The 26,483-nt window shown below is 40.3% G+C and overlaps 1 protein-coding gene across 2 annotated transcripts; it reads right to left on the bottom strand.

Moving 5' to 3' along the window:
- Positions 1–3,354: 3,354 nt before the first annotated feature.
- cpdp (CPD photolyase) lies at positions 3,355–26,367 on the bottom strand. 2 transcript variants are annotated; one of them, XM_059988902.1, is made up of 11 exons: positions 26,231–26,367; positions 25,996–26,115; positions 16,766–17,331; positions 15,332–15,477; positions 13,217–13,399; positions 10,835–10,993; positions 9,971–10,169; positions 9,179–9,331; positions 7,589–7,710; positions 7,159–7,318; positions 3,355–4,921 (listed from the first exon to the last, which is right to left on the bottom strand). In XM_059988902.1, the coding sequence occupies exons 3-11, from the start codon at positions 17,223–17,225 to the stop codon at positions 4,761–4,763; spliced, it is 1,743 nt and encodes a 580-aa protein (XP_059844885.1). In that variant the 5' UTR covers positions 17,226–17,331; positions 25,996–26,115; positions 26,231–26,367; the 3' UTR covers positions 3,355–4,760. The 2 variants fall into 2 exon arrangements, with proteins under 2 accessions (XP_059844885.1, XP_059844894.1); XM_059988911.1 differs by lacking the exon at positions 25,996–26,115 and having other exon boundaries at positions 26,231–26,338.
- Positions 26,368–26,483: the final 116 nt, after the last annotated feature.

The following is a 26,483-nucleotide window of genomic DNA, read 5'->3' as shown; positions in this document are numbered from 1 at the left end:
GATGCCAAAAGGGAGTCCCTTGAAGGCATAGCATCAATATGGTGTGATAAAGGTGTGAGCATCTGTGATTCAGGAACTAAATGGATCTCCCAGAACCCTGAGTTTGCATTTAGTTGGCTGAAGAACTTTGCTCCACCCAGCATACCTGATGTGTGCTCAACAGAGGGCAGAATAAACTTCTCCTGTCTCACTGCATACTTCAACTTTGATAGATCAACATAGATCCGCAATGTGCCCTCTGGCTTCGGAACAGGAACAACACCCAGGAACACCAGTTAGTAGGTCCATTCACTCTTGTTATGATGTCAAATGCCTCCATACTCTCAAATTCAGCTTTGACTTTTTTCATCATTGGGTCTTGAGTGTGCCTCACTGTGGTAAGAGAGTAGAACATCATTCCTGGCCTCAGTTGGACAGGGTAGTCTTCTTTCAGTACCCCTAGGTCTGTGAATAACTCTGGGTACTTCTCCTGCCACTGATCATTGTTTAGCAAATCTAACCTTGCAATGAAGTTAAGCTTCTTGATGGCATGTCAACCCAGCAGTGGTGAGAAGAGATTCCAAACAACATTGATATCCTCTTTTAACCGTTTCTCATTTTTTACAGACGGAAGTAGTAAACACCCCTTTCATACTGAACGTGTGTTTTCCTGGCCCCATAAGCACTTTCTTTGTTGAGTTTAGTGTAATACCTGCTTTCTTTGCCAGTTTTGTGAACAGACTTTCAGGGGTGGTTGTGACATCTGGCCCAGTGTCCATTTTGAACATCACTGCCTCATTTTGCAAGTGAACCGTAGTACACCAGCTTGTCCAATTGAATCTAGAGCCCTAAGGAAAGCTGTCTCTTCATCTGAATCATGGTCTTCTTTGACCTCCTGATGAACTGTTTTTGAGTGACACTGGCTTTTATAACAACCAACTCTATTGCATTGGTGGAACTTCACTGCTTTTGCTGGACAGAGCTCTTTGACGCAAAATGGAGACTTGCTGCATTTCCTGCAGTTAGGCATTTTACCTGCTCTTTGTTTCACTTGTCTGTTTTGTTTGAGCTGAGCTCTACTGACATCCCTTTCTGTAGTCTGACTGCACCTTGATTGTCCCCTTCCTTTGTTTTTGTGCCTGTTGGTGAACACTCTCACTCTGCCTGACCATAGTAATAGCTTTCTCCAGGGTGAGATTTGCCTGCAACCGAAGTCTCTCTGACAATGTAGCCCAACAACAATCCTGTCTCTAAAGAGCTCATCTCTCAGATTTCCAAATGCACAGTTGTCTGACTGGGCATACAATGCTGAGATGAAGTCATTTACACTTTTACCTGGCTCCAGTTTTCTGGAGTTGAACTTTGCCCTCGCATGTCACATTTCGCTTTCCTGTGAAATATTCTTTGAATTTGTCCTGCACTGTTTTATACTCCTTTTTCTGACCTACTGTCAGTCCTAATACACCCATGCAGTATATCAGTGTGCTTACTTGATGCTCCTCCTGTTTGTCTATTATTTTATTTGTTTGGACTACAAAAATCTTTTCTCTCCCCGAGAGTTTGACTGACTCCTCTGCTGTGTTTATGTCTCTGTGGACTTTCCCAGGCTAGTGACCCACAGATTATTACAATATAGCCATTTTTGGGTGTCGCTTAAAGGCGTTGCCCAGCAACCCTGGTCCTTCCTCAGCTCATGCTTCATGGTGCATACATTTAGCAAACTAGCATAGACAGATTAGATTGATGCCTCTGGCCATTTTTCATAGACATATGCGAACAAGGACAGTCTTATTGTAAATTCTTTCTTGTTGGAAATCTTACCTGGTCTGTAGCACCAATTCATCAACAATCAACCACTTCTTACACCATATTGTGTTCATTATCGAGGGATGGTGCAGAGCACACCAGGACAACAGCATGCAGGATACTCAACTGAACTTTTACTGACAACCCTGTTTACAACACAGTATGTGAACTCCTGCCATGTGGGAGTGACTAACTGGGTGGTATAGAAATAACACTATTAACTACCATTACACTCCAAACTGGCCTGCTGGCAACTTTTGACAAGCTCTCTAGGGTAAATTCAGTGAGCTGTTAAGAGAAAATAGAGAAGGTCACCAAAATCTTCAATCTTGCCTTCTGTGCTATTCTTGAAAGCCCTTATCAATGAATAGTATTGCATTGGATCACCATTAAAGCATTGTTGGTGCATCACTATGCTTGTTATTTCCTTTCGTTCCTTATATCCTCCAATGTGGCATTTAGACTTTTATCATTTGAAACATCACACTGTAAATCAATGTCCTCACAAACACCTTGTGCTATTGGATATGGCGTAAGTTCAGAGTGCCTCCTTGGAGCAGGCTGGGAATGAACTATTCCTTGGGGTTCAAACTCGTGGCTCATTGACTCTTTTTCCTCAAATGTATCCACATTGATATCATGCATGTTGGATGTTCTCTGTTCTGTTTATATAGGAACTCACAGCATGGAATTGCCCTGCTGGAGCACATTTAGCACCAACAGCACTTAGAACTTTAACTCTGGCCAACATGGCTGCAAATCAAGCTGCTCCATTTTTCTTCAGAATTGCTCATGTTCTTCCAAAATGTTTCATTATTCTGTGAAGCTGTTCTGCCTTTTCCTCAAGGCATGCTTATCCCTCAATATTTGTGGCCTTGTGAATAACTCAGCTAAATCAGCCTCCATTTTAATGCATACTGATGTGGTACCACACACGGGTCATTCTGCTAGAATAGAACGTGCTGTACCTACATTAGACCCACTGTCTTCAATTTTTTATTTTATTTTTTTTTCAATTTTCAATTTTAGCCACAGCCTGTTCTTTGGCTTTGTAAAAACTCTAAGAAACTGACCTTCAACATCGTTTGTTTAATTTCTCTCTTGGTCTTGATTTCAAGTTATTGCTTCCAGCTAAACTCACTTTGTCTTCCAAGTGTGCAAACCAGACAAAACAATGGCAGTTTCAATTCAGCTTTTCAACAATGGAAGCAACTCAGTTCTTCAGCTTTTCAACAGAACCAAGGATTGAACTCTTCAAACACACAGCTTTCCAGAACAAGCCAGCTGGGCGTGGCAATGATGGCCATTGAAAACTGTGTTTCAAACCCAAACACACAACATGAACTAACAAAAAGTCATTACTTGCCACAAGCTGCTCCAGGCTGTAGTGCTCCTGATGCAGGGACATGCCTGAATGCTGATGGTCATTTGGTATCACTGTCGAAAACTTTTGCTGACAGAAATTAGCAGTAAATCTAATCCAAAATCAAAACAAATCAATTTCTGTTTGCCTGCTACTGTATGAACTCTTATACTTGCATGACACGCCCACAGCTCTAATGATTCCTCCGAAAGTTGAACCTTTATTAGCAATTAGCAAGCATACAATTAACCATTACTGAGCATTATGTCAGCGATATCTTAGTGGTCATCAAATGGTATGACCTTCACTGGTCCCAAGCTACAAACTCAATGAAATAAGCAAAAATATGTAATTTATTCCCTTTGTTTTTACTGCGCTACCCCCACTCATGTGAATAGATACCATAGTAAAGGCACAACATAGAATACAAAGCAGATAGAGAACCAGTAACACTCCAGAGGATATTTAACCCCATATCTAAGAGAAGATGTGCAGGTATTGGAGAGAGCCCAGAGGAAATTTATGAGAATGATTCAGGATACAAAGGGATTAATGTACAGTATGAGGAGCATTGGATGGTTCTGGGCCTCTCTGAGGTTTAGAATGAGGGGTCATCTCATTGAAACCTACTGAATATTGAAAGACCTAGATATTGAAGGTGATGTAGAGAGGATATTTCCAATAGTGAGAGAGTCAAGGACCAGAGAATACAGCCTTAGCATAGAAGGATGTCCATTTAGAACAGAGATGAGGAGGGATTTCTTTAGCCAGAAGGTGGTGAATTTGTGGAATTCATTGCCACAGATGGCTATGGACACCAAGTCCATAAAGCAGAGGTGGATAGGTTCCTGATTACTGAAGCATTAAAGGTTGCATGGAAGAGACAGGAGAATGGGATTGAGAGGGAAAATAAATCAGTCATGATCAATTGGTGGAGCAGAGTTGGTGAGCCAAATGGCCGAATTCTGCTCCTATGTCTTATGGTTTTATTTGTAGGTTGTATAAAAAAGACTTGTGAAAGACGTATGAACTTTTAAATAGTGATCATCCTGCAGTTGATTCTCTCTTCTGCTTTCCATGTTTCAAATTCTCACTGGATCAGAACACACTCTTAAAATCAGGCAATCACCAATCACCACCAACAGCTATGACCCAGAAGTCCTCAAGGATGTTAACATTTGTAAAAAAAAATGAGAAGTAAAAACAACACTTCAAAAAAAGCACTGGCTATGATGACCTGTTAAACAGGTTTTCCTGGAGCTGCACATTCCATCTCTCCAAATCTTATTACACACTGTCTAATATTATTCCCTCGACCATTCTTATGCCTCAATTTCATTCAACTAAGGAAAATAAATCTTCTTGAGACTCAGCAACTTTGTAATTATGCTATAGATCGTATCTAGTAAAATATCCTGAGGCTCTTCATGGGAGCATGGCATGCCAGGGAAGATGATGAAAAGCCATATAAAAGGCCTTTGTTTTAAAGAGGAAAGGGAGGTGGTGACATTTCAGGAGGGAAATGGAGCTTAGGACTATGGCAGAGGTAGAATGCAGTAAGTGATAAGGCACTTAAAATCAGGTTACACAATTATAAAAGCAAACATTGATCTTAGTTTGTTTTTGTGAGCTTCTTGTGGTTGTACTTCTGCTGATATTGGACAACATCAAATTTTCTCTTGCATCCATTAAAATTCATGTAACGAATTTTGCCAAAGATCGGTCGCTCTGCCCAGCCTTGGTCGTGGATTCCACAGATTGACCACATACAGCCTGTGGGGCAAAGTGTTAAATACGGTAATTAGAAGTATGAAACATAGATTTAACTACGTGAGTATTAAGTGCTGCTGAAGGCAAATTACAACACAAATCACTTTGAAAACCATATGTTTTTTTGTACTAACTTTTGAATGGAGAAGTGTTTCCTAATTTCACCATTGAAAAGTTCAAGGTATCTTTAAATTTCAGTCAGTCCCAAACCTTAAATGGAATGTTTAAATAAATGTTCCTTGTAAAATTAACCTCACGAAGCCTAGCTGTCATTTTGGCAAAGGATTGTAATTGTGTCCTGGTAATATATTCTTCTAATGTCTGCTAGCACGATAGAAGTGTAATGTGTTGACACACGCTTTCAGGGTAATTTTACCACCGCTTCTCCTGCTGTTACTATATGCGAAAATGAAATAGTGGATGAAGGGGTCACATTTTGGTCATTTCTTGGATTTGCCAGTAAATGTAGGGCCATTAATGCTGACTACATTCAATAAATGAATAAATTAAAATTGAGAACACATGAAATTTTGCAGATGCTGGAAATCCAAAGTAAAATACTCAAAATGCTGGAGGAACTCAGCAGGTCAGACAGCATCTATGGAATGAACAAACAGTTGAAGTTTTGGGCTGAGACCCTTCTTCAGGACTAGATTAAAACTGAGTCTTTTGCTTTGAAAGACCTGGAGGGGCAACGTAGATCATTCCAAAGTGGCATCTTCTGGTCATTTGTGCAGTTCTTCACAGTTCCAACAAAAGAACAAGATTTGAATTCTTTAGTTTCTCTTTTCCACGAAAAGTAAAAATGGTTAGTGTGGAAGGGTTGTACTGAAGAGCCTGTTTCCTTGCTCTGGGAGACTATGGCATCATTTTGTGATTCTACGACAAAATAATGTACCAATAAATTTTAACTCTAGTTGGCTACAACATTAGCACAAGAATGGGGATGATATACTGCTTCTCTCCCATTCCCTTGATCCTGCTAATATTTTGTGACCACTCTGTGTCCTCTGCATGCTAATTCTGGATGTAAAAGTATTGGTGCTTTTAAAAATGAGGTAAGATTTAAAAACTGTTAAAAGCCACTAACTCTGGGTTTTTTTTCACTGTCCTTTTCTGGATATCTGGCAGCAAATCTTTCCAAGGATGAGATACCTTGGAATGGTGGTTGGTGTCTGGTGGGTGTGTCACAGGGGTTGGTGTTGGGATCCTTATTATTAGTTATTTATACAAGTGACTTTTAATGCAATTGCACAAGGCTTGATTAGTAGAATTATGGATGACACAAAATTAGCATTAGTAGTGAAAAATGTCAGCATAGGTTACAGTGGGATCTAGATTTTAATTGGTTAGGGAAGTGAGCAGAGGTGTGGAAAAATGGATTTCAATACAGATAGCTGCGATATTGTAAAGTGAATCCAGTAGTGGGCCTATACGAAGAATGGTTGGACACTAGCGTGTGTAGGTGAACAGGGGTCCTTAGGAGTAGAAGTGCATAGTTTGTTGAAAGTGGCATCAGAGACAGACAGAATGGTGAAAACGGTATTAAGCAGGCTGGCCGTCATCAGTTGCTGTTGGCTAAGTTGTTGGTGAGGCTACACTTGGATTGCTGTGTACAGCTTTTGTCACCCTGTTATGGGGAAATATGGTTAAACTGGAAAGAGCGCAGACAAGATTTCAAGGATGTTGACTGGAAGGAGGCCCTGAGTTAGTTATCAGGAGCGACAAGGTTAGGTCCTTATCACTTAGAACGTAGGACAACGAGGAACAGTGTTATAAACATGTTTAAAATAAGAGGCATAGATAATAAGCAATGTAGTAGTCTTTTCTCTGGGAAGGGGAGTCCAAAACTAGGGGCAGGGTGAGAGGAGAAAGATTTAAAAGAGATCTGAGGGGCAATTGGATCATAAAGAGGGTATGAGCAGATGGAATGAGCTGCCAGCGTATGTGCTTGAGGCAAATATAATAAAACCATTTTAGAAACAGTTGGAGAGATTGGTTCAGATGGATATGGGCCAAATGCAGGAAACCACTACACGGGCGCAGTGGTCAGCATGTACTCGATGGGCCGACAGACATGTATCTGTGCTGCATTACACTATCACTTGCTCTTGATTTTGTTTGTTTCCAGCAAATGGCAAGGAAGGTGCTACAAAATCACCCATTCATACATTGTAGATTTAGTATGCGGAGGTTCTAGGTATCATTTATTAGATAATGCATGCCAGTTTTGAGCTTACCCACGTATCCATTTGGATCTGTTCCGTCAAGTTGGTAACGATCATTCAGATAGATGGCGAACGTCAATGCTTCCTCAGGTGAAGAGGTCCACTCCAAAATCTTTTTAGCCCAATACATTCGTAAAAAACCATGCATTTTCCCTTCATAGACCATCTGAAGCTACAGAAAACAGATGTTGTTGCTGAAATCCACAGGAAAATAAATACCAGCAAGGTGCTAGCAAGTACAGGAATAAAGGAGCGTGTATTCATTCTGTATGAATTCACTAGGATGAGCTGAATGGCTTTTCACATTGTGAGCGTTCTCAAAAATCTGACTTTAGTCAAACATTGGAAAATGCACGTCTATGGCTATCTTGGATTCTCAGAACTCACTGATGTGCATTCGTGCCCGAAATGCAAAGTTGTGGAACAAATTGTTTCTGTTTACCTGTGCAGCATTCCACAAGGTATCGTGTGTTTCCCCATCCTCTAGCTGTTTTAGGGTGTACAGGTACGGCCGCTTGTCACTACTATGCAATTTTAGAGTTTTCTGTGCCCACTCTGAGGCACCTGAGAAGCAAATAATACAAGTAAAAAATTAAGGTTTGGCATGGTCAAGATAAAAACTGCCATTCCAAAGTTCATTTTCAGTCTTGTGGTCCTTTATGTTTGGAAAATCAATAGACAATAGACAGTAGGTGCAGGAGTAGGCCATTTGGCCCTTCTAGCCAGTACCACCATTCACTGTGATCATGGCTGATCATACACAATCAGTACCCCGTTCCTGCCCTCTCCCCATATCCCTTGACCCCGCTATCTATAAGAGCTCTATCTAACTCGCTCTTGAATGCATCCAGAGACTTGGCCTCCACTGCCTTCCGGGGCAGAGCATTCCACATTTCCACCACTCTCTGGGTGAAAAAGTTTTTCCACATCTCTGTTCTAAATGGCCTACCCCTTATTCTTAAATGTGGCCTTTAGTTCTGGACTCACCCATCAGCGGGAACATGCTTCCTGCCTCCAGCGTGTCCAATCCCTTAATAATCTTACATGTTTCAATCAGATCCCCTCTCATCCTTCTAAATTCCAGTGTATACAAGCCCAGTCATTCCAATCTTTCAACATATGACAGTCCTGCCATTCTGGGAATTAACCTTGTGAACCTACGCTGCACTCCCTCAATAGCAAGAATGTCCTTCCTCAAATTTGGAGACTAAAACTGCACACAATACTCTTACCAGGTCTTACCAGGGCCCTGTACAGCTGCAGAAGGACCTCTTTACTCCTATACTCAATTCCTCTTGTTATTAAGGCCAGCATGCCATTAGCTTTCTTCACTGCCTGCTGTACCTGCATGCTTGCTTTCAGACTGATGTACAAGAACACCTAGATCTCATTGTACTTCCCGTTTTCCTAACTTGACTCCATTTAGATAGTAATCTGCCTTCCTGTTCTTGCCACCAAAGTGGATAACCTCACATTTATCCACATTAAACTGCATCTGCCATACATTTGCCCACTCACCCAATCTGTCCAAGTCACCCTGCATTCTCCTAACATCCTGCTCATATTTCACACTGCTACCCAGCTTTGTCATCAGCAAATTTGCTAATGTTACTTTTAATCCCTTCATCCCTTCATTTATCAGAGATGAAAAATGATTGCTTTCCCAAACTTTTAATAGTTCCAAAGTCACAAAGATTAAATAGAGCAAAAGAGATGCATTTAAAGTACATTTACTGGCATATCTGTGAGTGTTTAAAACATAGTGATTAATTTGGAGTGATGCAATCAGGTCACTGCATAGGGGTGGACTGGGAGCTTAATGCTTACTCATTTTGTCGGCAGTATATAATGCTGACAAGAAAATCAAAATAAAAAAGATTCCATAGATTGGTAGAATACCGATATCCAACTAAAACTGAATTCAATTAACAATCTTAATTTAAGATTTAAATGTCAAAAACTGCCAGGGTAATGCAAGCACTTAATTTTTCGATGCTCAACCCAAGCTGAAATGTAGCAATGTCAGCCTCACCTTCAAACTGGTCATACTTTTTATTATAAAAGCAAAAGTTGTCTGCCAACTCCCGCCGCACCACAGCTTCTTCAATGTAACTGTCTACACTCTCTTTAAACTTGTTACGGAACTTCTTTATCTCAAGGATTGTCCGCTGAACTGAAACTTGACCTGTAAAAGGAGAACAGGATTCAATGGAGACACAAATTCAGAGCTACCTAATTGTAAATTAGGCCAAAGGTAAAACTTTGACAGAATTGCAGAAGACTATTCTATCCAATTAATCTCTTAACAGTGCAAATAAATTTGGTAGTATAAAGCATCAAAATTCTTTCCCTTTTTCCTGTGTCTATTCCTCGTATGGTTTTATTCAATTCCCTTTTAAATAAATCATAATTCTTAACAGCTTCTCAGTCTTGGCATAAGCTATAAAAATCCAAATTACATCTTTTTCATGGCTCTAATCCTAACTAACTGTAAATTCCATCTGTGGACCACTCACTGTGTTCCATTAACGCAACACCACTTTCAATATGTGCCTCCTTGGGGTTTTTTTCTATTGATCAAAGATTAAGAATATACTATGAAAATAAAAGTGGTTAATATTTCAAATACAGTTTAAATATGAATTATCTCTAATTGTGTCAATTTTGTAGGATTTACTTAATGACAAAATTTCACATTAATGTCTTAAGTTCTCCTCCATTGCATTGTCTGTGTATCTTCTGAGTTCCATACAGTATTACAGTGTTTCCAGAAGCATTTGCGTCACCCTGAATTCCTGATCTTAAATGCTTCAAAGACACTCACCAAAGTGAAACCATGGTGACATGTTACTTAAGGCGGCCTTGTTTGGGTTGTTTCTGTCTGTACTGAAGTGCTTGAGGTTTTCCTTAATGAATGACTCTAGCTTTGTTAGACCTGCTGTAGTTCCTGCTTTTGCCCAGTCAACTTGCTGAACTGTGCGATCCACTTGAAGACTTGCGTATACTGCATCCCAATCAATGATCTAGAATGATAATCAGGTGACTCAAGTAAGAGAGATCAAATAAACCCACTACACAACTGACAGCTATTGTAATTCTACAATCCTTGTTAAACAAAGGGAAATCAGATGCAAATGAGTAGATAACAAATCATTGTTTCTTTCATGAAGATTATAAATCTAGACTTAAACTTGCATTAGAATCAGAAAACTAATTTGTGGTCAGTTTTTAAAAATTTCAATGATCTTATAGTAACATCTGATCAGAAATGCTACAATTCTTGCCTGATAGTCATTGGCATGAAAACGAATTTCATTCTCAAAATAAGTTTTATGTTGTGAATGAATAACTGTGCTCTTAGCCCAAGGAAAAATTGTAGAAATCCAAATGTAGTTTGATCAAGGTTGAAAGATTTGCAGATGGCCATTACAAGAAATTATACAATCAGCTAGCAAGTTTAAATCTTTAACAAAAGGAAGCAATTGTTTATTAGTGTTCAGTGAAGACCAATTTATAGCTATGTGTGCAGAAACTCAGTACTGGTCCCTCTGACAGCAGTAAGTATAAACCTGTACGAAGCTTCCTCATATGAACACCATTCCTTTTGAAGAATTAAGCCATTAGTGTATACTTTGTAATGTTAAATTAAGTCGATAATATTCTGGATTAATTGTTCTATGATACTAACCTGGACTTTCTGAGGAGAACTATATGGATGTCGGATAACTGGAGGAAAATCAGTCAGGAACTGTGGGAGCTTATCATGAATTTTCCTTCTGATTGTTCGGGCACTGTACTCTTGTTTGTTTGAAGCTACCCAACAAGGTACAATATTGTGAGCATCCACCTAAACATTGCAAATAAAACATCTGGATATTACAATAAGGGTAAGCAAAGCATTTCTGCATTAACCATCTTAATTGTGAAATGTTCTGAGGTGTAACTTAATCACTTTTCATTGTGAAATAAAGTGAAAATAGATCCTCAGCTCTTTAGAATCAATATCTTTAGAGCAGTACAGACTTTGATATTCAAAATTATTTATATATTAAATCTATGAATAAGAATAATAGAAGGAAATGTACTGCAATGGTGCATAAAGTTAATTGAATCTTCTGATATGTATCACAAATTAAGCAGCTGTAATACCAGAGCTGGATGGAGCACAGTGATCATTACAGCTAACCTGCTCCATTATCCAGGTATTGGAAGTGCTGCAGTGAAGAACATACAATCTGATACTTAAATTAAAGCATCTAAACTCTGAGGAAAGGATACAAAATAGTTAAAAATCCAGGTCAAATAATAAATCAGAATCAGAATTGGATTCATATAAATGTAGTTGCAAAGAAAGCACGACAACACCTCTACTTCCCTAGGAGTCTGTGGAGGTTTGGCATGTCATCAGAAACCTTGACAAGCTTCTATAGGCGTGTGGTGGAAAGTGTGCTGACTGGCTGCATTACGGCCTGGTATGGAAACAACGTGCCTTTGACCAGAAAATCCTACAAAACACAGGGGATTTCGCTTAGCACAGTGGTGCTAGAAAGTCTGTGAACCCTGTAGAATTTTCTCTATTTCTGCATAAATATGACCTAAAATGTGATCACTTAAGTCCTAAAATTAGATGAAGAAAACACAATTAAATAAATAACACAAAAACATTGTTAATTTATGTTTCTGAGGAAAGTGATCCAATATTACATGTATTTGTTGGAAAAAGTATGTGAACCTTTGCTTTCAGTAACTGGTGTGACCCCACTGTACAGCAATCACTTCAACCAAACATTTCTGGTACTGTTGATCTGTCCTGCATATTGGCTTGGAGGAAATTGGATAGATCCTGTGGACACAGTAACAGTAACAGCGCTAAAAGAGAAGAGGCCAGGCACAATGGGAGAACTGAGAAAGATCCTAAGTCTATTAAGCTACTACTGGCAGTACGTTCTCAAATTGTGATGCCCCTCTATGACATGTTAAAAAGCAGAGATGACAGTGACCATTAGGGGTAGTATCAGAAAGACAAATAAGAAGAGGAGCTGTGTGTCCTCTTGCAAACCAATCACTTGGACAGAGACACATCAAGAAACTTTGATGAAGCTGATTGACTGCCTAGTTAGTAAATCCATCTGGGCTGGGATTCCCAGGCATTGCACAACCATTTATTCTCCACAATGATGGCTGCAATCAGGGGTGGGAGCAGTCCCGTATCAAAAGCAAGATGTGTGCAGTTGCTGGAAACCTTGAGCAACACACACAAAATGCTGGAGGAACTTAGTAAGTCAGACAGAATCTATGGAGGGAAGTAAACAGTTCTGACTTTTCGAGCTGAGACCCCGAGGCCTGGAAAGGAAGAGGGAAGATGCCAGAATAAGAAGGTAGGAGGAGGGGAAGGAATACAAGCTGGCAGATGAAAGGTGAGACCAGGTACCAGGTGAGGGGGGGATGAAGAAAGAAAATAGAACTCCTCCAACCTGATGGCATGAACATCGATTATTCCAACTTCTGGTAATTTCTCCCCCTTCCCTCCTTCTCTCTTTTTTCTTTCCCAATTTTGGTTACCCCCGACCCCTTCTCCTCTCCTAACCTGCCCAGCAGTTCCCTCTGGTTCCCTTCCTCCTGCCCTTACTTTCATGATCTTCTGCCATCTCATATTAGATTCTTTCTTCTTCAGCCCTTTACCTCTTCCACCTCCCTTATCGGCTTCTCACGTCAACATCCGTCCCCACCTACCCACCTTCCCCCTCATCTGGTTACCTGCCGGCTTGTACCCTTACCCCTCCTCCCACTTTCTCATCCTGACTTGCTGAGTTCCTCCAGAACTTTGTGTGTGCTACACAAAAAGTTCAGTTTAACTATTTAAGCAGATGTTGGTGAACAGCTGGAGTAAAATGCTCAGGAAGGCAGCAGAAATGTTGTAGAAAAATTGACTGGAGGATTATATGAAAGAACATAACTTTCATTTTAGGGTATTTTTCAGAACATGCTAAACACTCAAATGAAAGGAAGATAATACTAAAACATTACAGCACACTTTTCTGGTTTGAACCCCAACACATTGAACACGTACCTGGATAAATAGCAGATCTTTTGGTAATTTATTTTTCACTTCGTCAATCCACTGCAGAGGGAGACGTAATGGTAAGAAGTCTACAACCACTGCACCGATGTTGTGTTCTTTGACAAACGCCGGCAGCACATCTTTAGGAAAACCAGTCAGCAGGTGGAAAGCAATATTCAGCACCTGACACTCCTGCAAGGATATATTCAATACACATTCAGTTAAAAAAGCCCACCAGTTCACACTCTGCCTGTTCAATTCCATCAGATCATTGACGGTAGCTGGTGACAATTATTTGTCTCCTCTTTCTGTTCTCAGGCTGTTCTGTTTTCATTTTTAAATATAATGATAGGATGAAGTTATTCCCATTGCTTATATTTTCAATTCCAAAAAATCCTCACTAGAAAACAGAAGTGGTTCAGAAAGCTACGAATTTGCCAAACAACAAGTGGTTGATAATATAATATTGAACATAGAAATCTACAGCACAATACAGGCCCTTCGGCCCGCAATGTTGTGCTGACCATGTAACCTACTCTAGAGACTGCCTAGAGTTTCCCCACTGCTTAGCCCTCTGTTTTTCTAAGCTCCATGATAATCTCTGAAGGAAGAAAATTTGTCTCCACAACCTATGCTAATGTAAATCTACAGTCCAACACTAAACAGCTGTCTTGAGAAAATCAAAATCAAATTGCTATAAAGAAGCTGAATAATTGCTTGTGGTTATCTATAAATGCTAAATAATTATAGCATTTCTTTCTTCTCCATGGACCTATCCAATAATACAACAGAAATGCTGCTGCAGTAAAACTAATTTTGCAGGTCTTAATGACTCAGCAAAGAAAGCTGTTTGTAAGTAGGAACTCACAGACAATCTGATGGGTCCCATCCAAAAGGAACCACAGAATATCCACAATATCTGAACTGATTCCACAGCCTATGAACTCACTTTCAAGGACTCTACAATTCATGTTCTCAGCGTTATTTATTTACTTATTTATGGTTATACTTACATACTTTCATAATAAATTTACTTTGAACTTTGACTTGGACATTTGATATCTGGACTGTCCTGACAGCTGCTGCAATTGGCACCAATGAAGGGACTCTCCACTCTATGACAGGCCACCCTGATGAGAATGTCTAGAAGATTAATGCAAGGCTTGGGTAACTGATTACTGACAGTGTAAGCAAACCAGGCCAATATACCCACCATCAGGGCTCTAGCAACACTCAACAACTTACAACAATCAGATTATAGGCTCTGTATGCCTGATGCTAGATTACCAAATACATATTCTACTCTGAGCTTCAACAAGGCATGCTTTTCAGGAAGACAGAGAAATGCATAAAGAATATTGTCAAAGCCTCCTTGAAAAAGTGTAACGTCTTCATCATCTCGTAGGAATCCCAGGCCTGTGACCACTCAAAGCGGAGTAATAAGTGGAAAGGCACTGAACACTGAGGTGAAAGTGAGGGAAGGAGCACATCATCTGACTTATCAGACACTTCCTTTCCCTGCTGTGGCATACTTCGGAACTCCCTCTGTATCCTTAACACCCCACCTCAGAAGCCATAGAATGGGAGTGGAAGCAAATCATCTTTTACCCTGAGGTACTTCTTAATAAGAAGGTGTCGAGCATTTCCCTGCTAAGTCTCACAAAACGCAATACCAACACTGAGTGGACCTTTATCTACTGGCAAGGGCAATAAATAGAAGGATTTGCAGAAAGTACACACAACAGAATCTGGCTGTTGAGCATAAGCAGTTACCCTAAGCAATCAAGCCTCCTGCCAGTTTTCTATTTCTGCTTTGCATAACCTTCAGTCCTTTATTCTCACATCCTATCCTCTGAAGAACATGTCTTTCTTGCTGGTGAATTCCATTGGAGAGAACGCCACATCCTTGCCACTCTCATGGTAATGGCATTCTTTAAAACTCATTGCATATACCCAAGGTAGAAGTACTATCTGCTTGAAGTCATTATTTGTATCCTGTAGCCCTTTTAGTCTTGAAACTTCTTGTGATCTGAGAGATGCAGTACAATACTTTAGTGAACATGGAAAACTCTAAAGTATTTACCTCAGCAACTTCCTGAACATGGAAGACTCTAAGTTACTTACCTCAGCAACTTCCTGAAGTCCTTTCAGCATGAAATCAAATTGGCGGATGGTAGCATCTGGGAATTTGGGGACCAGGCAGAAGACAACATGAATTGGGTGTTTATGCTCAAGAGCAAGCAACTGTGCATACAAGAAAGCCCAATTATCTGTGAGAATAAAATTATTCATAATTTGTCAAGATATAGCAGATAGATGATCAGATTCCAGAATAATGCTGAAGTATTGCAGTTAATACAATATAAAAGAAAAGAAATACTGCAATTTGACATCAAAATACCTTTTCCATATTTGGGTACCTCAATATATCTGCAACTGAACGGCAGATTTAATTAATTTCAACACCACTTCATGCAGAAGGAGACAAGCTTGTTCTCTCACAGGCTTTCACATTAAATCCAAACACTAAACTTGCTCTTCATCTTACGTGAAAGTTTGCTTTCAAGTTTTCAAGCCACAAATGTTGTAGTGAAAACCCAGCAGCTAAACAGAATACTGTGTTTCTAAACACCAAGTGTAGTAATATGCTAATTAAATTACTTGACTAGTATCCACAGACCTGAACTATTGATCCAGGCACACTGGACTTAATCGCTTAAAGCCAACAGAGAATTCTAATTCACTTAATTGGATAAAACTTGTAATAAAAGTGAAAGCTTGTATCTGAAAGTGTCAAGGTATTAAATCAAAGGTTAATGAATTAAGGAAGTACTGTAATTATGAGAGTCTTTTAGAAACAATGTTAGTCCTCAAAGATCTTCACCATCCGCACATACCATCTTCTCACAGCTACGATCTGTCAGAAGTCCCACACCAGTATATTCAAGAACAGCTTCTTCAACCATTGGGTTCTTGAACCAATCTGCAGAACCCTACCTCAGTATAGCAACAGCATGATCACTGACAACGTTGCACAGTAATGCATTATTTTTCTTCTAATTGTGTTCTTTCTTGTAAAAAATGTTTATAATTCATGTTTTTCTAGTGAATGTTGCATTTCTTGTGTTGTTGCCACATGCAAGTTTCTCAGGCAAATGTGTAATTGTGCGTATGACAATAAACTTGTTTTTGACTGTTTCTTAAAAACACTCTACATGGTGAAGTTACAATATATCATTATGGAGTATATATATTTATATTTGTATCTCCCAAGCTGTAAGACTACTGAACTCCCCATCACCACCCAGGTTCATCACGTATAAAGTGCCAGTAGCATCATGCTGTTTACTTTTTAACTTGTATCATATATGCACCTTAGTATTTGTTAGTTTATTTGTGGTAATATTACTTTATGTGTTATGTGTGTGAGTTATATGTACTGTGTTGCGTATCTTGGTCTGTAAGAATGTTGTCTCATTTGGCCGTATAGACGAGTACAGTTGAACGACAATAAACTGAACTTGAACTTGTTGCCTCCTTTGACATATACAGACATACCTTGCACTCGCTGGTCTCGTGACATCCAGTAGGAAACTCCTTGACAGTTATCCCGGATCCTGTTGTCTTTGGAAAGAAGACGGACACGATTTTTGTTATAACCAAATTCTTCAACTGATATTGCAGTGGACAAGCGTGACTTTTTAATGCTTTCTAACATGGTTTCCCTTCCTGGGGGAGATATTTGATCTTCAACTTTTCTACTTTTATTTCTGTAAGGGTTGGACAATTCTTTCTCAATTTGTCCTGGCTCACATTTTCCCGCTATTCTCTTTCTCCTAGCAGGGTGTTTTGGTTTCTCTTTCTGACTTGAATCACCGTGATTAGGTTCCATCAGGGTCTTGGAAGAGGTAGGAAATTCTATTGTTTTTTCACTTGATTCTTCATTCTTCTGCTCATGGTCCAAACCTTCCATTTCACCTACAGACTTCTTGGATGGCCTTTTGCCTTTTGAAGACATTTTGGTTCAATGTTTGATGCTCAGCAGCAAAGGAGAAAACAAAGGTCTGGAGAAATGAGATACAGAGTGGCCACAGCACAACGACTTGCAAGCTTCACCAAACCACCTGCAAACAGAAAAAAAAGCAGGAAGCGAGTTTCAAAGGAGGTTTATGTCCATTTATATTTAACTACACCATGGGATTCCCACACTTGGTGACTCTTACAGTATATTTTTTTGACAGATTCAAACATGCATTTTATCTGCAGCCAAAAAATATCAACTGAGCTATTATGTCTGATGCTTGAGTCCAACAGTTTAAAAGCTAAAAGTGGATAAAATCCACTTATTTTAAATTTGCCTGAAAATAGTTGCAAATTTCATCAGTTATGGACATAAATGAAAGTTTAAGGATGTTGCCTGTCGGACAGAGTTTATGGCTAATTTGTACTTCTTCCAAGAGAATATATTTGAAACTTAGGAAGGTCCAGTATCAACTTTTAGGAAAGAAAAGATTAATATGAATAAAGGGTAGGAATCCACATTTAATATGATCATCCCTCAGAAGCGTCATCATTGGGTCTCAACACCTCTCTCTGTAATTGGATCATGGACTTTTTGACAGAAAGACTGTGTTGCCAGAAACATCTCTAGCTCCATCACGCTGTGCACCAGCACTCCCCAAAGCTGTGTGCTCAGCCCACTGTTGTTTACGCTGTTGACGCATGCTGGATCCACTTCAAACTGAATCAACAAATTCACTGATGATACATCAGTGGTCGGACTCATTAACAACAATGACAAAATGGCATCCAGAGAGGCGGAAGAACAGCTGGTAGAATGTAGTGAGCACAGCAACTTGAGTCTCAACATAGATAAGACCAAAGAGATGATCGTGGATGTTATTATTTAATATTTCAGTAATCTTGTGTGTGTGTATATATATATATATATATATATATAGTTTGACTAAGCATTCTTGTTCATTTAAATAATTCATTATGGGTTACAGTATACGTATAAATATGTGAATTGCATTTGTCATCATGTTACCATGTGATATGTGTGATCCTCACTCAGAGTAAACACGAAGTTAGACCATCATTTTCAGACTCCAATATCTTCCTTTGAACTGGTTTTATGTTTTGAAGTTACTAAACATAACATTGGTGACTAGCTACTTTTCTAAAGCAAACCCAAGACAGCTACTGACCTGTTGGAAGTGCAGCAAGACATTTGAAGTAAGTGTAACACTCTGGTTAATATTTTACCCCTAATCTTGTAGGTATTGTATTTGCAAACATGAGGAAATCTGCAGATGCTGGAAATTCAAACAACACCACACACAAAATGTTGGTAGAACACAGCAGGCTAGGCAGCATCTATAGGGAGAAGTGATGTCCAAGCCTGCTGCCTAGCCTGCTATGTTCTACCAGCATTTTGTGTGAAGTATTGTATTTAATGGCTTTCTGTAGAAGCAGTGTGTTCTGCTGGTAGTGTTTGGGCTTCCATTAACGATAAGGGGTTGTGATGTTCATGCTTAGGAATGTCGTGTCATCTAATCAGGATGGTGGCAGAGAGGTTTTGTGATGGATAGTGAGGTGGGTTGAGGTCTTTTGTGGCAGGAAATGGACAGAGAAGAAGCTAGGGAGAACTGGCTGTAGGATTCGATCCACTGGTAATGTGTGACTCAATGGAGTCCAAGAGGAGAAATTCTAACAGTGATCAGTGAATAGGAGTTGGCGCCATGAGTGCATTGGACCCATCAGTTTTTGGAAGATTTGAGGTCCAACCTGTGCACATTTGACTGTTTTAGTTATGATGGGCCTTTTCCTTTTCTTTTTTTCTTTCTTCTTGATTAAGTTAACATTTATAAGTATACTTTCTTTATAATAGTATGTAGTGTATGAACTGTTAATTCTTGACAACAAGTAATTGCACGGTGCCAGTATTTACACGGTATTCACTCAGATTGGGGTTGGGTGGGCGAGACATTCCAACTTCCTGGTTTTGGTGGAACCCAAGTCATATTGATCCTAGACATATGGGGGCTGAGAAAGGTGGTTTTCTCACCACTGAGTCCGGTGGCTGGTAGCAAGGGGTTAATGAGCTGCAACTCTAGGGATGTCTGGTAAGAAGGAGTTTCATAAAATTTCTGCGAGACGAATGGTGAGTAAAACATGCAGCACACCTCAGGCAGAGACAGTCGATTTAAAAAACACGGCAGAGTGCATGTGGAGACAGTTGCGTAAAAACGCAGCAGAGTACATGTGGAGACAGTCGATTTAAAAAACACGGCAGAGTACATGTGGAGACAGTTGCGTAAAAACGCAGCAGAGTACATGTGGAGATGGTCGTGCAAAAGCGCAGCGCACACAGCACATGCAGAGAAGGTTGAGTTAAAAAAAGCAGTGCAGCATGTTCTTTGGAAGGGAAGATGCAATCGAGTTTGTTTTTGAAAAGTGTCAGAAAATGGAAGAATTAACAGGTTCAAACAGAGTGAGTACCAAGTGATAATAATCATTTTAAAAAATTAAAGAAATGACTGGCTACATCAGAAAGATTAACAAGTTTGATTACACAACAAGTAATTGGCTCATGTATATTGAGCTATCGGAACAGTACTTTGAAGCAAGTGAAGTAGCCAATGGAAAGCGAGTACCAATTTTGCTGAGAGCATTGGGTTTAAAGGCATAGTTTGCTTCAAAGTTTGACTCCTCATTGACTACTGGTAGGAATGAGCTTTGCTGAGATTGTCCAAGTAATGCAGGAGCATTTAGAACCAAAGCCATTGTTGACTGCCAAACACTTTGGGTTTCATAAGTGGAATCAAAAGGAAGGGGAGTCCATTTTGCCATACGTGACTAAATTAAAGAGATTGTCTGAGCATTGTCAGTTTGGTAATGGTATTAATGATGCACTGAAAGAATGTTTAGTTTGTGGAATCTTAAAAGAAAGTATTCAAAAATGGCTCCTAACTGAAGCACAGCTCACATTTAAAAGAGCAATTGAAATTGCTATTTCAATGAAAACTGCAGACAGAGACTCAATTGGGTTGCAGTCGGGAATGAAAGTGAGCGTGAACAAAATTGCAGTTTCTAACCAGAAACCAGCCTGGCTGAATAAATAGTAGTACTGTTGTGGCTGAGGCCCACAGAAAACACAGATTTAAAGGTGAAACTTGCAGGAAGTGCAACAAAGTAGGACAAACACAAACAGCAAGTTGGGTGGACAGAAATGAATGTACTGTTCAGGGAAGAGAAAAAGCTAAAATGTCAAGTTGCTGTTTCAAAGAGAGCGTTAATCTACATGCCGTTGATGAAAAATTTGGCAATGATGAGAGTAACACAGGACTGTGTAGCTTGAGATATGTTATTGTTGTTCCTTTCTGTGCCTTGTGGCAACATTACCATTTTTTTAGCACTTGTCTGGGGTTTTTTAAACGAGGCCGAGTTGCTAGCTCAACCCAGCACGGATGGAAAGCGTGCAAGGGACTGACCTGATTTGAATCCTGGTCCACTTGCCTTGAAGTCCAGGCAGATGCCACTACAGCACTGGCTGGCTAGCCTTGAAATTTAGTGTAAAAATTAACAACAGACATGCACTATGGCTTAGGGCCAGAAGTGAATGGCAAATTAATTAAAATGGGATTAGACTCTGGTTCAGCTGTTTCAGTCATTCCACAAAATAAGTTTGAGGGGCATTTCAAAGATACTAAACTGAAGCCCGCAGATATCCAACTAAGATCCTGTACTGGAGAAAATCAAATTCCTGTGGGACATGACATTCATAACAATGAAATACAGCAAAAAATGAGCCACTTTGAACTTATATGTGGTAAAAACAGGAGGATCAGCATTGTTGGCACATGACTGGCTGACAACTACAACTTGATTGGAGATCCATCCACCATTTGCATGCCATAAACCCTGCAGTGAAGCCAACTGAAAGCAAATTAGGAAATGTACTGGATGATGCCACAACTGTCTGTAAGCCAAACACCATGAACCATCACCCAACAGAAGACAAACAGGTGTTGGTGCCAACCTCTTGTGCCCCTGTTGGAAAGCATATTGGACCAAACAAGGACCATGCTGCTCAGAGGAAGCATGAAAGTGATGAAAGCAGTGGTCTGACTACAAGTTTTTGCAACGTATCTGAGAAAACTTCTAATCTGTTAATCCAGCAGTTAACTGTGAAATGTGGCTTGGTTTTAAACTGGGAGTGAGTTGTAAACATTTGGATTTTTTGGGTATAAAGAACCAGAATCTACTCTGTATGCATTACGGTTATTGCATTAACTGCCAGTTGAAGACAAAGAGCTGCTTGTAAAAGTAGAATAAAAGATCAAAATCCAGCTGGATGAATGGAAGGCCAAAAAGAAAGGAGTCAATGGAGATACGAAAACCGAGGATTCGTCAGATGATGTTGTGGATGAGGAAACCAAGAGGAGAGATCAGATCTAAAAGGAAGCAGTAGAAGGATCCAATAAGAGAATACTTCAGTGAACTAAATGCACCTTCCCAAGATCCACAAATGTGAAGAAGACAAAGGAAGAAGAAAGAAGGTGGCTACCACTACCAGAACCACTTCCCACAGTCTCAGAGTCAATTCCTACAACCACCAAAGAGGAGGCCCCAGAACTTGAGCCACAAGTCTCAGCTGCCAAGCAGTGTAATCCCCCTTGACAAGGAAAGATATTATCCTACAAGAGTAAGCAAGCTTCTACAGCGATTAAATCTTTAGGCCTGAATGGGACAATTTAAAAATTCACTATGCTGTGGATGTCTGTATGATAGTTGTATTATATAGTATACTGTGTATATAGTTGAGATGCATTCTCTATTGAGTTGGAGTTTATGGCTGAGCAGGGAGGAGTGTTGTATATTTAATTTTCCAGTAATATTTTTGAATAATCTTATTTATATATTTTGTTTGATTAAATATTCTTGTTTGAATCAGGATCAGAATCAAAATCAGGTTTATTATCACCAGCATGTGATGTGAAATTTATTAACTTAGCAGCAGCAGTTCAATGCAATACATAATCTAGCAGAGAGAGAAAAAATAAAATAAAACATAATAAATAAACAAGTAAATCAATTACATATATTGAATAGATTATTAAAAATGTGCAAAAACAGAAATACTGTATATTAAAAAAGTGAGGTACTGTAGTGTTCAAAGCTTCAATGTCCATTTAGGAATCGGATGACAGAAGGGAAGAAGCTGTTCCTGAATCACTGAGTGTGTGCCTTCAGGCTTCTGTATCTCCTACCTGATAGTAACAGTGAGAAAAGTGCATGCCCTGGGTGCTGGAGGTCTTTAATAATGAATGCTGCCTTTCTGAGATACCCCTCCCTAAAGATGTCCTGGGTACTTTGTAGGCTAGTGCCAAGATGGAGCTGACTAGATTTATAAACTTCTGCAGTTTCTTTCGGTCCTGTGTAGTAGCCCCTCCATACCAGACAGTGATGCAGTCTGTCAGAATGCTCTCCATGGTACAACTAAAGTTTTGTTTAAATAATTCATTATGGATTACATGCAGAAATACATCACCCTACCATGTGATATGTGCACACCTTGCTTAAACATGTAGTTAGACCCACATTTTCAGACTCATGTTTTGTTTTGAATTACAAAACTAAGCAATGGACTATAGGAAGGAGCAGGCTGACCACTCCTCATTGAGCATACACGACTCTCTTTACAGAGAGCTAGCAGCACGTAATGGACAATCTCACCTACTCCCTCAACACCTCTTCTTTGGTCAAGAAGGCACAGCAGCAACTCCATTTCCTGAGGAGACTGAGTGAGTGAGGTTCCTCTCCCCCATTTCAACCAATTTTTACAGGAGCACCATCAAGAGTGTCTTAACCAGCTGCATCATCGTCTGGTACGGGAATTGCCAGGTATCTGACCACCATCAGGATCTCTCTTCCACCCAAAAGAGATATTCATCAGGAACACTGCAAAAGCATTGTCAATGATTCCTCACATCCATCCAACAATCTCTTTGACCCCTTACCACCAGGCAGGAGGTACCATAGCATTAGGACAAGAACATTTACGATGGGAAATAGCTTCTTCCCCCAGCCTGTAAGACCACTAAACTCCCTGCCACAACATGGTCTCATCATGTACGAAGCACCAGTACTGTCATCATGCTTACTTTTTAACTTGTATTGTATATGCAACTTATTATTAACTTATTAGTGGTAATATTACTTCATGTGTTTCCTATGTGAGTTATATGTACTGTTATGCACCTTGGTCCGGAAGAAAATTGTTTTGTTTGGCGGTAAACATGTGTACTGCTGAATGATAGTAAACTGAACTTGAATTTGAGATTATTCACATTATTTCATAGTTCCAGAGCTTTTTATGAGTGGTTGATAATTCTGCAAGGAAGGAGGTACAGAAGCCTGAAGGCACATACCCAGCGATTCAGGAACAACTTCTTCCCCTCTGCCATTTGATTTCTAAATGGATATTGAACTCAAGAACACAACCTCACTTTTTTATCATTTCTGTTTTTGCACTACTATTTTTAATTTAACCATTACACACATATACACACACACACTTATGGTAATTCTTTTTTTCTATATTTATCATGAATTGTATTGTATTGCTGCCGCTAAGTTAACAAATTTCTCAACATATGTGGGAGATATCAAACCTGATTCTGAAGACCGTAGAAGTGAGGTGTTAGACAATTTTGATGGGTCAGATTTCTGACTGGTCTCTCTGGAGGATAATACACACACAGTTGTTCATCTTAGAAATGTGTTACTTAATCCCTAAGGCTATAGAGTAATTCAATGTAAAGCATAAAATAATCCCACTACCAGTCACATCTTCCCCCCTCCCATTTTCTGCTTTCAGCAGGCACCACTCTCTCCATTACTCCAAGGCGTATGGTGTATTGGCCTTCATCAATCATGGAATTGAATTTAGGAGCTGATAGGTAATGTTACAGCTATATAGGACCCTGGTCAGACCCCACTTGGAGTACTGTGCTCAATTCTGGTCGCCTCACTACAGGAATGATGTGGAAGCCATAGAAAGGGTGCAGAGGAGATTTACAAGAATGTTGCCTGGATTGGGTAGCATACCTTATGAGAATAGGTTGAGTGAACTCGGCCTTTTCTCCTTGGAGCGACGGAGAATGAGAAATGACCTGATAAAAGGTGTATAAGATGATGAGAGGCATTGATCGTGTGGATAGTCAGAGGCTTTTTCCCAGGGCTGAAATGGTTGCCACAAGAGGACACATTTTTAAGGTGGTGGGGAGAAGGTACAGAGGACATGTCAGGAGTAAGTCATTTACCCAGCGGGTGGTGAGTGCGTCGAATGGGCTGCCAGCGACGGTGGTGGAGGCGGATACAATAGGGTATTTTAAGAGACTTTTGGATAGGTACACGGAGCTTAGAAAGATAGAGGGCAATAGGTAAGCCTAGTAATTTCTAAGGTAGGGACATGCTCGGCACAACTTTGTGGGCCGAAAGGCCTGTATTGTGCTGTAGGTTTTCAATGTTTCTATGTTACACCTTCATCTGTTTATCCCTCTGCATCCAGCCCTTCCTGTCTCCTGACTCTTTCTTCCCAACACTGACGTGCCTATCCTAGACCTTCTCCACCATCACAGTGAGGCCAAGTGCAAACTAGACTTCCTCATTTTCCATGTCTGGTCTACAACCTAAGGTATGAACATTGGATTTTCCAATTTCAACCCAATCCCGTGTATTCCTTCCCACCACCCCCAAAACCAGTTCACCCAGGTTCTCTTCCCCTTTCCTATTTGTATCAGCCCATCATCCACACTTGCGTTTTTTCTTCTCTAGCCCACCCTCACTATCCCCTCTCTCATATGGCTCCATCTGCCCATCATCCCTTCCTCACCTGCTCCCTATCACCTACCAGTCCCTCTATCACGACTCCCTCTCACTTCACACTGGCTACTTTCCCTCTGCACTGATGCAAGGTCATGATCCGGGATATTGATAATTCCTTTGCCTCCGTGCGGCTTGATGCACCGATTTCCTCCAGCAGTTTGCTTTCGGATCCAGATTCCAGCATCTGCAGTCTCTTGTGCCTCCGTTATCCAATCACCGACTTGTTAGGAAGGTTCTCAGTTTAGACCTGGCACAGTTCTAAAAACCTCAAAAAGCTGGCCATTCAGTCACCTCAGAATAAATAACGTCCTGGAGACGCAGGAGACTGCAGGTGTCAGAGTCTGCAACAGGACTGAGAAGCTGGTGAAACTCAGCAGGTCAGGAGGCATCCATGGAGAGAAAGAGACAGTCAATATAACAGGTCAAGACCCAACATCTAGACTGAACGACAGGGGGAACGTAGCCAATATAAAGAGGGGGAAGGGGTGGGCCAAGAACTGGCAAGTGTTAGGTAGATCCAAGGGGAGAGAGGCAAAAGGCAGGAGGAGATGGGAAAAGTAGAAATACTAACAAAGGCTGGCAGGTGACAAGTGGTGAGAAGAAAGGGTTGCAGATGATGGAATTAGGTAGGAAAGGAAGGTGGAACATGAAATCAAGAAGGGAGGTGGGGGTGATCAAATGGAAACAACCGGGGGGGGGGGGGGGGGGGGGGGGGGGGGGGGGGCAAAAGGTGACCCAGTGGGAGAAGTGTGTGGTTGAGGGTAAAGAAGTAGGGTGTTGTGGGTGTAGGAAGAACTAGATCAATCAGGATGGAGGGAAAAAAGGAATATTGCAGGTGCACTTAATCTGAAACTGGAAAATGATGTCCTGCAATCATTCACTTAAGGGCTTACCCAAGACAATACACAATTAGAAACTGTGGTTGCCTGTGCATTCTCTCTCTTCTGCTGCAGGAGCAGTAACTGATACCTCAGGATCCTCAGAACTGGGTTGGAAGCAGGTTATCCTCGATCCTGAGCAAATGCAAAAGAATCAGTTTCCACAATGTGCGGTAATTTCTCAGCAGTTAAGCAATATCTATGAGAAGGAAACAATTGAGCTTTAGTCGTAGCACAGCCTGTACAATACCTTGATTCTGGACTGCTCAGTTTCACACACTTTAAGGCTTCACCAACAGACGCCTGGCTTCTTGTTACGAGCGCCGACTGCACTTATGTAAGTATTGAAACGTTGTGTAACTTTCTTAGTGTTATGCAAGGGTAATGAACACGCCCAATCGCGTCCTTCCGAAAGGGAGGGGGGCGCGCTTTTTTTCTGAGCGACTTTGATATATTTGTGCATATATTTCCACCTTTAAATGTAGTAATGCTCTTGCGTTTGA

The sequence above is a fragment of the Hypanus sabinus genome, chromosome 2 (assembly GCF_030144855.1).
Source record: "Hypanus sabinus isolate sHypSab1 chromosome 2, sHypSab1.hap1, whole genome shotgun sequence".
Taxonomy (NCBI): domain Eukaryota; kingdom Metazoa; phylum Chordata; class Chondrichthyes; order Myliobatiformes; family Dasyatidae; genus Hypanus; species Hypanus sabinus.
The sequence above is the reverse complement of the archived record's forward strand: the minus strand, read 5'-3'. Positions and strand labels throughout refer to the sequence as shown.

Excerpts from the sequence above, each read along its gene's own strand:
- cpdp (XM_059988902.1), bottom strand. The coding sequence starts at position 17,225 with ATGTCTTCAAAAGGCAAAAGGCCATCCAAGAAGTCTGTAGGTGAAATG. Across the intron at positions 7,319-7,588 it reads CCTTGTGGAATGCTGCACAG|CTTCAGATGGTCTATGAAGG; the intron begins GTAAACAGAAAC and ends TGTTTTCTGTAG. Across the intron at positions 4,922-7,158 it reads AGATCCAAATGGATACGTGG|GCTGTATGTGGTCAATCTGT; the intron begins GTAAGCTCAAAA and ends TTTGCCCCACAG.